The sequence below is a fragment of the Ascaphus truei genome, chromosome 3, assembly GCF_040206685.1.
Source record: "Ascaphus truei isolate aAscTru1 chromosome 3, aAscTru1.hap1, whole genome shotgun sequence".
NCBI lineage: Eukaryota > Metazoa > Chordata > Amphibia > Anura > Ascaphidae > Ascaphus > Ascaphus truei.
In genome coordinates, this window is record NC_134485.1 from 225465619 (window position 1) to 225483203 (window position 17585).

Consider the following 17585-nt stretch of genomic DNA (forward strand, 5'->3'; position numbering starts at 1 on the left):
TTTACTAGTGGCGACGGAGCGATGGCTACGTCACGGCGGCGGTTCAGCCAATGAGAGCGAACCAAACGCGTGACGTCATGGTCGTGCCCCCGCCACGCGCCCTCTGTCTTTCCCTCTGCAGCTCCAACACAGTCCGCAGATCGCGGCTTTCAGGCATGCACAAGGACGCCAGGTGCGCATGCAGCAGCCAACACCCAGGCCGTAGCCTTATGGAATTGTATCTATAGCTGTGATGTAAAACTGGCCACTAGATGGCAGTAATACTGTCAGTGCCTTGCAACATACTGTATGCTGTCAGTGCTTACAAAATAGAAGAGCTATAAACACTACATAATTTGACAGCAGTGGTCAACGTTTTGCATTTGCGGCAGAAAGATTACCAGCTATATCAATTAAAGTAACTTACTATATATTTTTTATAAATAATTTTTTTTTGTCTTAGTGCAAAATTGAAAGGAATCCAAAAGAATGCTAATACAGTAGTGTGTGAAAGTGTGTGTATATAAAACACACCTATAAAATACACATTGTAATGTTACTGCCCATTTATTTGTAGGATTCCAGGGATATATTTAACATCATCTCTGACCAGAGCTACTAAACAGTTTTCAAAAGTTTGCTTTGGGTAGTAGAGGAGGCATAAAATAATTCACAAGGAAATGCCACACAGGAAAATATTTGCTCGTTTAATGTAACCTAATACTCTGTGTCACAGAAAAGTGTATTTGACACAATTCTTTCCCAGAATCCCTGGCTGCAATGGAAGCATTGATTGAGACCCACAGTCTGAGACATGCAAATGTATCCACAAGTGCTATTATTATTTGCTGTACCATTTTTTTTTGTCATTTATTAAAAAGGTTTATGATTCAACATGTCCTGAAAATAACAAAAAGGCATTTTTAAAGAGCTATTTAGGGATGTAGTTAATTTCTGCTATGTACGTCTGAGAGTGAGAGATAAAGTCTACAGCTAGGAAAATATCTGACTTTGTAGTGGAACTGCTCTGTGGGAGAGTAACACTATGGAAAAGTGACCATGAGAAAAGCAGGTAAATCAGGAGGTCAGAGCTGCACAGCTGAGCGCTGGAGGAAAGCTGGGAGGAGTGACTCGCTGGGTGAGCAGTGTTAGGAGACAGTCTCACAGCTCCTTTCTGTCCTCCCTTTTATCCTTTCCAAACCAGCTCTCCTGAAGGATTGTTGCACCGAAGCTTGAAACAAATACATTTAAAAAAAGTGAAGAAGAGAAGGTGAATTCGGATACACATAATGGGAAAAAAAGGAAGCCACGTCTAGCGGTTCTTGCTCTTTTTCTAGTCCTCGTTGTAGTTCTTTGAAGGGAATGGGGCTGGGACGCCTGCATAGCATGGAAAGAGAGGACACCATGGGGTGTCAGCCTGCCTGGGTGCTGCTGGCATTACTCTGACCTGACCAGGAGATTGAACATCTGGGACATTCACATTGACAAACAGCCCGCCGGAGCGGGCTGAGAAGTTATAACCCAGGACAGAAGAGAAGCAAAGTGATAGACATCACAGAGACCATGTCTGCACACAACTTGCTGAACAGCGTATTCTCCTGCTCATCCCCAGCAGCGCCCAAATCTCTCTCCAAACACCGGCTGCGTCAGACCCGCAGCCTGGACCCAGCAATCATCCGCAACTACAGCAGCGACAGAGAAGAGCAGCTGCGGGATGAAGGGCCCTCCCCTACCCGGGGCGGCAGGTGGAGAGAGGCAGAAAGCTGCCCCAGCCCGGGAGACATGTCCCTGTCTTCCAGCGAGTACCTGTCCGCCTCCAAGTCTCTGCGCTTCAAGCACAAGCCGGCGCCCCTGGGCTCTTTTTCCACCCCCACCACTCCCCTGGAGCAATCGCCCTCCACCAACCTGCACTTCGACTACGATGTCCGGGGGATGAAGAGGAACACCGCCTGGGACCTGCCCTTCCTGGCTCGCAGCCCTCTGGCTCTCACCCCCAGTGGCAGCACCAACAGCATCTTCTCTCCTAGAAAGTGGCTGCAGCAGAAGAAAGTGCAGCCCCAGAGCAGCCAGTCATACATCGTGTGGAAGACGGAGGTAAGAAGAGTGCACACTTATATTATGTGAACTACAGTACTGTATGGTGTTTGACAATTGGATAAAGCTACCTGTGCTGACCATGACTATCGTGTACATATAAACGTGTCAAATGTATGTGTGTGTGTATATATGTGTATATATATATATATATGTGTGTATATATATGTGTATATATATATATATATATATATATATATATTCCAAAATGAATAGACGATGTAACTAAATGTTTTTGGCTTTTGTTTGTGCTAGCTTTCGAGATACACTGATCTCTTTATATATATATATATATATATATATATATAATACCACACACATACACAAATATTTATCTATCCTACTGTCCTATGTTTCCTCTTAACCTTCCTTATAGATTGTAAGCTCCCTGGGGCAGGACCCTCCTTACCTACTGTAACAATGTATGTTAATGTTCATTTTATTGATTTTCATCCTCCAACCCTATTGTACTGCGTTACGGAATATGTGTGCGTTCCGAATAAATGAGAATAATAGTAATACAGTATGTATACACACTGACGGCCAGTTAATGTCCCTTGCCTTGTTGTAGGGCCCCCTCATGTCAGATTTTTCCATGCTGTAGATGTTTTGCCCTGCAGCCTGCATGTGTGTTTAACCAGAAGAGAGAGAGAACCCCGATCAGATTAAATTGAATTTGCTGCTGTCATTGAAAAGTGTGACACCTTTTATTTCTGAGATAGTAGTGTCCCCACAGTGTCTAACTTCTGTCATAACTTGGCCTATTACTTTTGAATCTAGCCATGGTTGAGAGTGAAAATAAAATGCTTTATGTTACGCTGGTGAAGATATGCAGGGAACCAGAATATGTGGCCCAGCGCCAAACATGAAACCCATTATTTTTCATTCCAGTTGATACGAGTTTGAAAGATATTTCGGTCAAGTATGTATGGCTAAAAAAAACCAAGATAAATAAAATGTCATTCTTATCTACAAAGCAAGAAGTATATTGTTCTCATGGAGCATGAGTTGCCAGTGTACTATGCACAGAACAACTACCACTCTAGTTTTACATTACTGTAATTCTATATTAATAATCACTGCGGGCTCAGTATGGAAACACAGCTTTTCAGGAAAGAATACAATTTTACAAAGTTATCGACATGCAAATAAGTGAATTTTTATTTGAAAAACATTTGCAGAACACTCCTGACAATTGTTGACAAAGTTATCATTAACATTATTTTTAGGATCAAGAATATGTCTATTTCTTGCAATAATCCCAAAATTGGCTACATAGAACGTCTTTTGATATGTTTTCTTAGTACATTTTTATGATGTTTGAGGCTGGCGTCTGATTGCAAGTGCTGATCCACATTCACCAGTAAACTGTTTGAAAATGTTTTGTATATATTTGTGATTAATCACATTCTATCTTAAAGTCAAGTTATTATTTCAATGTTTCTTTTTATTCAATTGTGCCATCTTATTGTGTTTAAAAGCAAGCAACTAAAACATTTCTTATTGATACCTACAAACATTACGTTTATACATCTTCTTGACTTGAATGAGCTCTAATGTGTCCAGCATCGGAAAATGTCTAATGACTGCTAAAGATTCCATTCAGAATAATGAAAATACGTTTAAAAAAATAAATAAGAGGAAAAGTGAAATTTAGGGAACCAAAGTGAAATGAGTTACTTTATACTGTTTTGTGGTAGACCGACGTGCACAGTATCGAGGCCTTTAGTGATTAGCTAAGATGCAGATCGATCCGTTGTCCTGTGATCGATTGGCAAAGATTCAGCTCGGGGGTTCTTTATATCACTATTAAGGCTTACTATTAAGATTACCCAAGATGCAAAGTTCTGTGTGGAAGATCATGTGACCAGGCAGGCACTAGATACAATTGGTGCACTGCTAGAGAGGGCAAAAAGGGGTGTGCCAGAGCCCATCTCAAAACAGGAAGGGGATGTGACTTTGTAAATGGTGGATATATAAACAAAAATGCTTTTTACGTTAGAATACATTAAAAATATCTTTAAAAGGTTTTTTTTTTTCAAAAAAATAAAAAATGCTACATGTATTTTCTCATAGTACAGAACTGATTTAATTTAAATAAACAAAAAACACATGAAGGATATTGCTTGAACAGCAGTTTTAAGGATCGCAATTCCCCCCACACATTTATGGCAAACATGTAAAAATATAAGTTTTACAGGCAAAAGATAAAGGGAAATATTTAGTAAGCAGACTTCTGCCATAACATACTTTTAATTGACCGTTGTTAAATTGATTGCATCATATTATTGATTTTGCTTTTATTCCATAGGCATTTAGTTTTATGTGATATAACTCACTGTAATACTTATTTTGTGGGAGCATATATTAATTACTGTGTCTGGTATACTTATCAGCCTGCGGTTATGTTCAAAAACAAGTCTACAATACAAGAGACAAACAAAAGTGGATGTCTTGTCTGTTACATGATCATATCCACAAGGGATTCATCAATCCCTTGTGGATATGATCATGTAACAGACAAGACATCCACTTTTGTTTGTCTCTTGTTTGTGTTTGTCTCTTGTTTGTCTCTTCTGTTTGTGTTGCTCTAATTTCTATAAATATTACCACAGAACTTCTTATTTGCCTGAAACTATTTTTGTTTTATTTGAACCTATTCTTGGATTGTTTAGTCTTACATTTGTTCTTAAGAAGATGGTAGCATCTTTGTTTCTCAAGAGGGGCTCCGTTCTGGGTGTCTGGCACACTAGATGGAGGCTGCATAATCCTTCCAATTTCTTGCCAACTATCTTGATCAAGTGGAGGAAACCAAACATTCCTCATAAAAGTATGCTGAATTGTTCAATCTAAAGCACCCTCAGTTCGTTGGTCAATAAGGTGGTTACTGAGAGATTTCTATGTCTTGAAGCTGGGACAGAATTCCAGGTTTGAGCAAACCAGTTTTTCCACGTGACCTAGTCATGAAATGCTACTTACAGTATGTTCATGACAAACCATTCCTATTCAATATGGTGTGAAACTGGTTAATGAAATTAACATTGTGACAACTCCAATGGAAGTTAATTCATTATTAACTGTCTCACTATGGCCAATATAAAATATGCTGTGAACTCTGTTTCTTCATTAATGATCCAGAGCCCACTAATATATAAAAATGTGTTTATTGAGCTAGACCTTATACCAGTGTTTATGTCCTGTAAGGACCTTCGTCATCGGTGGAGGCGTTGGTGTGTACTGTATGTCCAGTTTAACAGACTAATTTTTTTGTTGTTGCCAATTGTAAGTATGTTCTGGGTTATTATTCTTGTTTGGCTGCTGCCACCACCTTCATGAAGCACCCGGAGGTAACCCAATTTTTTATTATTTTTTTTTATATATATATTTTGTGACATACATGCATTTTTTTTCATTGTTGCTACAAAGATGTGCTTTGCTGGATTTCCAATGTGTTTCTCCATGTCAGGGAAGCATTGATTTGAATGGAAGTCTGTAACAGGGGAGTTATCCCTGTTCAGGTAATGTGCCGCTAATCCAGCAGTGTGGTGTTAACTCCTGGTAGTCAATTATCCAACACCACCTGCCTGATTAGCTTTTAAGAAAAGCCTGTCTTTTGAGACAGAAAGGGGAGATTGTCCTTGACTCTCACAACTTGTGAGACTGACATGGGGACACTTGTCTTGAGCCCTGCCAGAAGAAACAGCAGAGCTGCTTTCAAAACACAGGGGAAACTTCTAAACCTGAATGCTGACAAAACCTGAGGAAAGGTAGCAACGCAGGAACAGAGAAGATTTTCCCTCTAACCACAAGGAACAGATCAGACTTTCATTTATGAGACTTTTTATATCTGCTTATTTCATGATATATGTTTGGGGCTGGGAGACATGCTTATCTAAAGGGAGTTGTGGACTGAATAGTATTTCACTAGAAGTACTCCCAAGTGAATATAAGCTTTGTTTACCCCTTGTTTAGATGGTTTCCTGATATTAAGGAAACAGGCGCAATAAAAGCCTTATTTAATTTCACCATAACCAGTCTCCCTTGCATACCTCTGTGAGCGTCCGCCTACAAAGTCAGAGCTTCCCGGCCATGAAAATAAAGCTACACAACATACTGAACAACATATTGGATAGAGGCAATAGGACCTAGCTTTATGTGCATTCATTTAATTGCAGATTAATTCTTCACCATCATGAAAAAAACATCTCAGCATATTGAATAGGAGTAATTGTGGATGAAAATATAGCCCCTTCTGGCTAAAAAAACATGCTTCATAGAGACTTACCATCACAATGCCGATATAATGGCATGGCTGTGTTTTTATATTTATTTAATTTGCAATTTGCTGTTTTTAAACCACAATGATTTTTTATTTAATTTTTTCCTCCTGATATGCAAGATAAATAGCCATTAAAGAGTTTACAGGAACAGCAACACACACAAATGCTTGTACAAGAGACAGGGCTTCTGGTCACCGAGTGGGACTTTTCGCCGGAGCCACTCCAATGATGCCGTTCAGCCACCACGGACAGTCAGCTGCCGGTTGTTTCGCCTCTAAGGTAAGTGATTAGGGTTAACTTGAAGAGTTTTAGGGTCATAGATTAAACTTGTTAAGCTAAAGGATACAATGAAGGGTTAATATGAGGAATTTTGGAGTAAAAAGTTAAGGTTAGATATTTAATGTAAGGGTTAAGTTTTTAGAGTAAAGATTAGCATTCGCTTTAGGCTTTTTTGGGTAAGGTTATGGCATACACTATACATTACCTTGGATGTGAAACGAGCAGCAGCTAAATGTCCCGGAGGCTCAACAGCGCCGATGGAGAAGCACACGACGAAAGGTCCCAGACCGGTATGGTCATTCTTTTTATATCCTCTGCATGTTTACCTTAGTACTCCAGATGTATTAATGGATGTTTTGAATGTACTACTATAATACGTGTGTGACGAATACTATATTTCCTGATAAATTAACCACGTAGTTATTAATCTCAATTTTTTACGTTTTGAATAAGTAGTTTTCATATTTGATCAAAACAAAGAGAAACAGAATCTGTGCTATACTCGAGTAGAAATATTCCAGGTTAAAGTTTTTTTTATGATGAGTGGGAGAGATGATGATGAGGATGATTTATGATGATGAGGGGGAGAGCTGCTGCTGCTGATGATTTATGATGATTAGGGGGAGAGTTGATGATGATGAGGAGAGCTGGTGATGATGATAGGGGGAGCTTGTGATGGGGAGAGCTGGTGATGGGGAGAGCTGGTGATGATGATGGGGAGAGCTGGTGGTGATGATGATGATGGGGAGAGCTGGTGATGATGATGATGATGATGGGGAGAGCTGGTGATGATGATGATAATGGGGAGAGCTGGTGATGATGGGGAGAGCTGATGCTGATGATGATGATGATGATGGTGGGGAGGTGGAGAGATGAGGGATGATGAGAGAGAGCATGGGGGGGGGAGGGAGAAAAAAATTACTATCTGTATTAACATTAATGGGGCCCTGAATTTTTTTTGCCCTGGCGGCCCGCACATGTTTTGCTACGTCACTGGCTTGTCATCCTTTTTTTTTTCATGTATGTATTGACTAATAAAACCATTGCATTGGAATGTTCTATTTTAGTGACTACATAACCAAACCAGATTTTAGGAATAATGAATTAATTGCCAATCACACATTGACCCTTATATGAAAATGTGTGATTATCTGGTTATGCCTAAACCATGGCCTAGCTTGGTTGTCCTGATAACATGTTTGAGAAATACTGTTCTAGAATATGCTATGTTCATGTTTAATTATTCAGGTGTCATTAATGAAATATCACAGGAAAGTATGATATGTTTATTTGTACTCTTTATGGGTAGAAACACTTTAATCTGAGCTTATATTTTGACTAGAGAGCATTTTGAAAACATGTTACAGCACTATTCAATTCTGTTTTACAGGCACTTTTTTTGGGGGGGCAGTAAATGAGGCTAAAGTATTGAAACCATGTTAAAGAATAATCCGTTACATTTCACATTTTCCCTTATGATCTAAAAATATATTGTTTTCCATTGTATAATGTCTCTTCCTTTCCTAAGAAACTGTAATGTCTATTGACAAAACTCTTTTGATTGAAAGCTATTGAACGTTATGCTTTTTATGGTTGTCTGGGCAAGTTGTTTATTTCCAGGAATCATATGTTTTTTTTCCAAGTATGAAATGGCTGTTTCTTTGAAGCATTGATATCTTTGCAATGCATTGTTGCATTTCATGCCATCATTTTCTGTATCTCCTCTATGCTACAGTATAGCTCTGTATCCTTCTACACAACATTGAGTCCATGCATATTTGTTCGTCATTATCATAATAGTACTACAAGTACCAAGTAGCCCCACGCTCCCATTGTGAAACGTTTATTAATAAAGAGGGCCATTGGAAATGCTCCTCTGGATTTAGACTTCTTTGCCTAAATGTGTTTTATGGTTGTTTTTCATTTTTTTGGGTAGCCGCCACAGTAGTAACTGTTGAATATGTGAAGTCTGGGTGAGAAAAGTATGACCCTACTCGGTTGTCATTATAGTTTGTTCTGGACATTATAAATTGTTTCTGTTGACTGTATGTTTCTGGAGCCGTGGTTGACTTCCACTGCAGTATTGTCAGGAAGCAGGGCTCACGCAACACAACTTTACCTGTCTCGGAGGTTGTTGCTGCTGCCCCTCACCTCCCGCTGGCGTATCCTCGGCGGGGGACTTGGCGATCCCGCCCGGCGCTGGCTATTGCGGCCGCCATCTTGACGGGGCGTGCGCAGGAGGATCTTACACAGCGCGCGCTTCCATCAGTAATTTATTCACCCCTCTGGGCTTCTAGCCATGCCCCCCGTGTACAGCTGCAGCCCCGCTCCGGCTTTCACACTTCACAGCTGATCACAGGCAAGGATCAAAGCCTGCACCAGTCACAAGGCGCTCCACGGCACACCTCCGCTCCGCCTCTTTCCCTGATTGGTCCTTCACGTATATTACCCCTGTGCTTCCTGGGAATCATTGCTCTGCATAGCTTCTGCTAGTTGGGCTAGTATTCGTGTGTGCTCTTGCTTCTTCGTGTTCTTCAGGTTTGACCCGGCTTGGCTTTCTACTCTTCCTCTGGCTCTGGACCCCGGCTTACTCCTCACGACACAGTCTCTCTCCGCCCTTCGATCTCGGCTCGCTCCTCTTCCTCCCGGACCTCTGGCACCCTCGACCCCCGGCTACGGTAATCACCACGATCCTTCTACCTCCGGACACAGCAAGTATCTTTGGTTCCCTTACTAAAGACTCCTGGCCTGGCAACTAATTACCACACTCCGGACACGCCCCTCTGCTGCGGGTGCGTGGTATTATACTTTCCACCTCAGTCTTGGGACGGGTCTGGTCTGCAGGCAGCACTACCGTGACAAGTATGTATTGGTACAGTACGCAATAGCAACAGTACATTATGACATAAGGTTCTGAAAAGCTATTGTTATTTTTTTCTGCTGTATAAATAATGCTATGCCTTCTGACTTGGTGGAACCGTATCCTCTACTGTTAATTTAACGTGGAGACTAATACTCTGCTGGATAACAATATACACACAAGATATTCCAAAACAACATAGCACTTGGAAAGAGTGCCCTGGCCTGCGAACAATTCAAAACAGAACTATAAATTAGACCACTTTCCATAACGACTAAAGTGTTCAGTGAGTGCAAGTTGTAAATGAAGCTGTATCAACTGAAAAGCAACTCAGAGATTAATGTCATGTAGTAACATACTATTGCGGCTGTGCACACGGGTTCTTGGACTCGAATTTCCATTGTAAAAAGAATAATGAGTTGTGGGTCACATTAGTAGGCTACTACTTTTTTTTTTTTGTTTAAAGGACTATTGGCACTGACGACATTATGCACTTTTTTATGCAAATGTAATAAAATTATATTTTTTTGATTTAAACTATTATGTTTTGGTTTTTTTTGCATGCATATTTCCCTCAGTTCTATATGGTTCTCACTGGCTACGTTTTCCTACTTTGTTGTTTATTGCGTAAGTGGCTGAGCAGTCGGGGGATAGCATGATTGAGACACCAAATTGTTTTCTATGGTACATCTATGTGTTGATAAATATCTCTGAATACATCTTCATTTTTTTATTTATTAACTATACAAAATGCTATTGAGCAAATTTAATTTGTATATTGTTTTGGTGACTTAGGACCAATCATCCTTTTTTCTATCTATTTCCTGTTAGTAGCATAATTATAACCATTCTTAACTTCAATGATTTCCTTTAAAATATGTACAGTAAGTCTATGTAGTAATTATAATAAAGTTTCACAACTCATTTCACCTCATTGCATTATTTCCATCATACAAGAAAAACATACACTGTATTTTTAGAAAATTTCCAAAACTTTTTTGAAATGCATCTCAAAAAATAAATACTTAAAAAGAAAAGTAATTTATTGTATTAATAAGTAATCTGTGAGAAAACTCTCTAGTTTTTCCAATATAACAACCCAGTCAAAATAATAAGGAAAAGCCAGCACTCTATGTACATAAAAGTATATATTGAAAAATCCTGAACAAAATAATAATAATAATAGTTCTTGTTTAGTGCTACTAGTTTTACGTAGCGCTTTACAGAGACATTTTGCAGGCACAGGTCCCTACCACGTGGAGCTTACAATCTATGTTTTTGGTGCCTGAGGCACAGGGAGATAAAGTGAGTTGGCCAAGGTCACAAGGAGCCGACACTGGGAATTGAACCAGGTTCCCCTGCATCAAACTCCATGCCAGTCAGTGTATATAACAATATATATTGTTGTTGTGTACACAGTAGTTATATTTTTTTTTTAACATTTTGAGTGCTTGCTTCTCCTTATTGTTTTGAATTAATTATTTTCATCATAGGGACTTCTGAAGACTCAAACGCCTATGACTGTCATCCCACGTGAGAATTGAATTTTTAAGTGGATCCATTCACAGGAAGAGACAAATGGCAATTCCACTGTATTCAGAATGTATTCACTTCTCAGCATTAATTGCAAATCAGGGACCATGCACCACTAATACAACTGGACCTGCAAAACTGGTAGCACCCGCACAATAATTAATATCTCTTAAATCTGTATCTGTTAATATTCAAATGTACAAATGTATACTGTATAAACACAGAACACTTTTTGAAGTGAAACTTATTTGCTGGCACCTACAGAGTTTTGATCGGAAAAATCCCTTGTGTTGGAGAACAAAATTCCATGACGGAGGTGACGTCACTGCTGGCAGAAGAGGCAATCAGTGACGTCGGGGGAGGGAGAGGAAAGACACTGACTGACACGCACACACACTGACACACACCTACTGACACACACATACTGAGAGACAGACAGACTGACGCAGACTGACGCGCACGCAGACTGACGCGCACGCAGACTGACGCGCACGCACACTGACACACGCACACTGACACACGCACACTGACACACGCACACTGACACGCACACTGACACACGCACACTGACACACGCACACTGACACACGCACACTGACACACGCACACTGACACACGCACACTGACACACGCACACTGACACACGCACACTGACACACGCACACTGACACACGCACACTGACACACGCACACTGACACACGCACACTGACACACGCACACTGACACACGCACACTGACACACGCACACTGACACACGCACACTGACACACGCACACTGACACACACACAAGAAATTTCCAGTTACTATAAATATAGAAGTGCAAAAAGCTAAAAACGCGTTTTAAGTCAAACTTGTTTGTGGTTTGGCACTGACATTGTGTTTTTGATTTTTAATTAAAAACATCACCATCACAAATACAATTTCTGTGACAAAAGACAAAGAAGTTTCACTTAAAATGCGCGTGCTCGTCACACACTATTTTTTCTTCTCAGCCAGCCCTACATGGTTACTGCATGCAGTGTGGCTTAGTAATGAAATGTGAAAATATGAAGTTATGGGTATGGGTGCAGAGAGAGAAACTGCAGCAACATTTATTCCTGCTGCTACAGTTTTGGAACTGCTGGGTCTTTTTATTTATTTATTTTTTAACAATCAGGTAGGTTTCTGCACAATTGGGATATATGGGCAGATTTGTTTTCTGCCATTGTTTTTAGCTACTGGTGCAATGAACTGCTCTTTTTTACTACTAGGCAAAACAATTGTAGATAAATTCCACCCACAAGGTTTATTAATGTGAGCTTGTTAAACAGAATAAAAGTCAAGTTTTCAAGCTATTGTTTGAAAATCATAAGCTTCTGAAAAATATACTGATTTGCGGAGGTTGCGCAAGATCGTTTTCTATCGAGTAAAAATACTCAAACATTTTTCACAGGAGGATTTTTATCCCATGAGAACTATGGAGATATCTATATATCTCACAAAGGAAGTACAGGCACTCCAATCTGCAAAGAATGTGAATTTTAATAGCTCAATGTTTAATAGCTCAAGCGCAGTTATAAAGTGATACAATCAAATCAGTTCTACCCATCACCTAACCCTGCGACACAGGAAAAATGGTGTGAATAATCTAGTCGTGGAACCTCTAGTGACATCACAGCAGTGATGTGACCAAGAGGGACCCAAAGTGCAAAGGACTATGGAAAAAGTAGCCACAGATCAAATTGCCTCAACAGAACCAAGCAAAGTGTAACATAAAAGTGCTTACACATCAAACATGAAGGAATATATCTTAAAACAATAAGTCAACATAATAGCGGTATAGCAAACTGCAACAGTACAACCCCTACTTGAGGCATATACGCAGACTCTGTAGCAAAAGAGACAAAAGGACAGAGCTGTAGGATAGTACATCACACAAAACCATCTACTGAAGAAATACAGTACATAATATGTCATACTAAATCATAAAGCAGAATGTTCAACAAATGTCTGAAACCAATTGTTCCAAGAGGAGTGGAATTGATCCAAGAGGATTCATGTATTAATGACCTATAGAATTTATATAGTGTTCCAGAAGGGTGACAGTCTGTGGACCATTACTCTCCAACATACTCAAAACATGCTCTGTAGTGTAAGAATCAGGACAGTTAAGCCAGACCAGTGCTTTGATTCTGTCCGTAATGGAGAAATTATGGCATGTACGCCCCCTCTGGCGGTGCCATTATAATGCTCTGAAAGGATAAGTCAGCCGCAACAGATTTATGCACGGATGGAAAAAGATAACAGGCATAAGTATGTACGATCATCAAGCCAAAACAGAGGAATGTTAACAACGGCAGTAGGGGCTTGTCAAGTCTTACTGGTAGTCACACTCGCATCCCAAAAGAAGTCATATTGTGGGCACCCTTTCTCAAGGTCTATGGTCAAGATGGAAATAGGTCAAGGCAAAACCTGTCCAATAATACCTTTTTACATACAGTAAAACCAGTGGCATAGTGTTACAGGTGCAGTGACTGCTTTGTAATCCAGCACATAATAAAGATTCTGGTTGATATCCATATAGGTCTGTGACTGGTCAAGTCAAACATTACCACATTACCACGTATCAACCCACGATTTTATAGTCTGAACAATCCAAAGGCCCAGGTAAGAAACTCTTCTGATAATCGCACTCTAGTATAGCTTATGTTAGAGTCTGGGTGTCGGGAAGGAAGATAAAGTTAGGCTGATATTTGTGGAATTGCCATCCAACAGAGCTGGTAGAGGATAATGCAGTAAGATAATTCAAAATGCTTTGGATGGACAGAAGGCTATATACTAAATATGAAAGAAAAGCAAGGATCAAATAGCATCTGAGGCTTTACAATAGAGAGGAAAATGGGCAGACAAGGTGGGCTTAGTGCTTCTTATCTGCTATTACATTCTATGTAGCTGTATAAATCAACTTCCTATCTGCTATTAAATTCTATATATATATATGTATTTATGTGTATGTGTTTATATGTATATATGTATATATATATGTGTATATATATATATATATACATACATAGAGTGGTTGACAAATCACCAAAAAATCTACTCGCCACCTAGTACCAAACGTGTGCTGCTTGGGCCAATATTTACTCGCCCGGGGGTTAAATCCACTCGCCCGGGGCGAGCAAATGTATAGGTTTGTCGAACACTGTATATATATATATATATATACTGTATAGCAAATGGAAATATTACTGTATGCTCATTTGCATGTCTTAGACAGGTCTGCAACCCCACCTTTCACCATTATCACACAGCACTTCCACTGCAACAAGGGATTCTGGGAAATGACATGCAAATGAGCACACAGTGCCACCTTTAGCTTCAAAACCATTCAACATGGTTCCCCTATAGGCTTAAGCTTGCTGCATGGTCACAGCTTTGAGCACAGCCAGGGTTAAGATATACGGTATCGTATTGCCTATTTTTTCTCTATAGGATTTGCACCCATCATCTTGAATTTCCCGACGGAGTGCCTATTGTTCTTGTTTATTCGCTATATATATGTATGTATGTCATGTTGTTCTTGTCCTTTACAAGCCTTCACAATCCTTGTCAGATTGAACAGCAGCAGATTAAAAAGTGGCTCTTTTTGAGGTTCTTTTTTTCTTAAATTTTTTGCTGTTTTGTAATCTACTTTTCTTTTGTTCTTTTTGCATTTTTTAATGGTTTTTTTTATTTGTTGTAAAATGGGGCTTTTTAGAAAAAAAAAATCCATGTTAGACAAACAAATTAATTATTCATTTTGAAGCAGATCATGCCTGGCTTTCCATCTAAAAGTAGGCATTATAGTTATAAATTGTAATATGTTCCTCCTTTTCATGTGTAAATTCATGCTGAAATAAATTTGCAACCGACTGGAACGACTAATTGTCTCTTACTTTACAGTGACTCTCTGGCAAAAGCCCTCCACTTGATCCTAAATCTGCCTCAGTGTTTTAATACTGCAAAGAAAATGCAGTGTATTAAAGAATCCAGATGTTTTTAGTTTACACAAAATATTTGGAACTACCGCTTGAAATTAAAAATAGAAAGGCTTTCAATGATAATGGAGTGTGAAAAGCAATGGAAATATTCCTTCCAAAAAAAAGAATGTATTTAATAGTCTCCTCTGAGACCATATTCTTTCTGAAGATGTTCACAGCTGAATTTATTTTTAACATTAAAAAAAGTATTTGCGATAAAACTAGTTTCACCTCTTTGGTCTAAGACAGGGCTCTTCAACTGCTGATCTGTGGCCGAAAGAGAACCACAAAGGTCCTTGATGTGGCCCTTAGGCTGAGCTTACACTGTGTGCGATGGTGCGTGTGCGCACGCGCCAAGCACAAAGTGCAGGATCCCTTGAGGCCGCTCCTGGTGCATGCACGAAGGAGCGACCGCGTTTTGAAAACACAAAAATGTTGTCTTCTCAAGCGGCGGCCGCATCACGTGAGTGGTTCAGCCAAACACGGCGATCCAGCTCTGTGACTTCATAGCCATGCCCTTGTCACACCCCCCATCGTCTCCAACACTATGAGCACAGATCGCTTGTGCTACAGCAGCAAGAGCTCGAACTCTCGCAAGCAAGCGGAGTGTATGAGCTTGGCCTTAGGCTCTCTACTCCTCCTGCTACGGCTGAAGGAGTCTCTTAGTGAATGAAGACACTGATTCTGAAAACAATTGGTTGAAATCAAATCCCTGGTTCAAACCATCGGTGCCACCTCCTTGTGCAAGTCACTTTATCTTTATTTATGGTGAAGATTGATTAAGTGTTTGAAAAATGTTGAAACATACAAATGTGTATTGTATGGCCGAGTCCCCGGTAGTCACGGCGGCGCACGCACCACACAGCACAGCCCTCTATCGGGCAGGCACACAAAGCGCTGTGATAAGTACGCTGGCAGGGAAGACAAGAATTTTGTCTTCTGTGCCGCAACGTGGTCACGTGGCCGTGCGCAGCCAATGGCAGGACAGATATGCCCCATCATGGCCACACCGTCGTCACACCCACGCGCTCCCTACAGAAAGCCGATCGCGGCTGTAGGCGCTGCACGTGCCGCCATGCCCGCGTGCAGGGACCGGGGCTGTAGCCTATGTCTTTTAATGTATCTAAAATTAATTTTGCAAGAAGCTTGTGGCCCTTTCTATTCTTATCAAGCTTATTCTATATCCTTCAAAGTGGCCATCAACTTCAATGGAGAATTTCTGCAGAAAATCTACTGAAAACAATGGAATAATCGGATATTTTCATTGAAGAATATAGCTATATATTTGGGACTATGCAGAACTCAAAGTGAAACTTGTATAAATGTTTGTGGATGTGCTGTGGGGATCTATTACCAATTTTAGACAAATCTATTTGTATGTTAATGCACAAGAAAACACATCTTAACCTCAGACTAACCTTAAAATGTTGATATGTAATATGAAAGATCCAAACTAAATAATGCAGAATAAAATTTCTGTGGGTTAAACCACCCTCTGAGAAGTAAACGACACCTTACCTAATAAACATTGTTGTCCTCTAAAGTCTTACTGAGAGGTGAGAAAGATAGATGCTGCTTGCTCTAGTCACCCTGCCTTGAAGATAAAGGTAACCTCTGCCTGAGGTATCTAAAGCTTGCTCTTGGGACCACTCTATGCTAAGCAGGTCAGAGCATCCCTGTAGATGGATTGTATAGTATGTCCTGCAAGTACTTTGTTTATTCCTAATTGGACAAAATAAACTCCACCTTTTTTATCTTCAACGCTAGTTTGTGAGCTCCACCTCTCCTTCCCCTGCGTCCAGCTTTTCTTGAAACTCCCATAGTGGGAAAGCAGACCTGCCCATTCTATTTACCACCACTATATCTGTATATTTTGTATTTGAAAAAAAAAAATGACAACAACGTACTGCTGTTTTATGTATCTCACTGCTATACGCAGTTTAATCTGGTCCACTGAACACATACATTTACAGTGCAAGGTTTTCTTACAAGAATGTTAAAATAAAACAAATTAGTCGAAGCTTACATTTCCTTCTGCAATGCCTTCTGTTCTGATACTATTCACAAAAGTAAATGGCCTTCTGGAGAGTGTTGTGGGTTGTATGTTTGTGTACTGTCTGTTATTACCACTGAAACAAAAGAACAAACTGTACATTCCTCTCTATCATTCATCTAAAAGGAATGTTCTATTTACAGTGTTCTTGGTTTTCTGCCAGGATTCTTCGGTCCATAATTGCAAGCGTATGTAGTGTTAATTTTTATTCTGTTATGTTTTATTGATAAAGTATTCAGCATGTCTCTGCCCATCATTATATATATATCATACATATTTAAAGCATTTTATTTGTCATGCATTTGTTCTGTTAGGTGGCCGATGGCAAACATACATGTTCTGTTTGTTACGATATCTCTAAGGCATTGTTATGCAAGTTTACATAATGTGACAGGTCTACTATAAATGTAGTATATAGTACAGGGTTGATTTGAAATTTTGATTGACCACAACTTGAACCTTTGACAGCTATACTGTAGGTGACCTTTTAAGTATTCATGACTA

At 39.8% G+C, this 17585-nt stretch overlaps 1 protein-coding gene across 1 annotated transcript in view; it reads left to right on the forward strand.

Moving 5' to 3' along the window:
- Positions 1-1116: 1116 nt before the first annotated feature.
- The window catches only part of ARHGAP6 (Rho GTPase activating protein 6), a 672820-nt gene continuing 656351 nt past the window's right edge, over positions 1117-17585 (forward strand). The window contains exon 1 of the mRNA XM_075590252.1: positions 1117-2073. Coding sequence (XP_075446367.1) covers positions 1543-2073 — 531 coding nt within the window. The 5' untranslated portion in view covers positions 1117-1542. The remainder of the gene's footprint in view (positions 2074-17585) is intronic.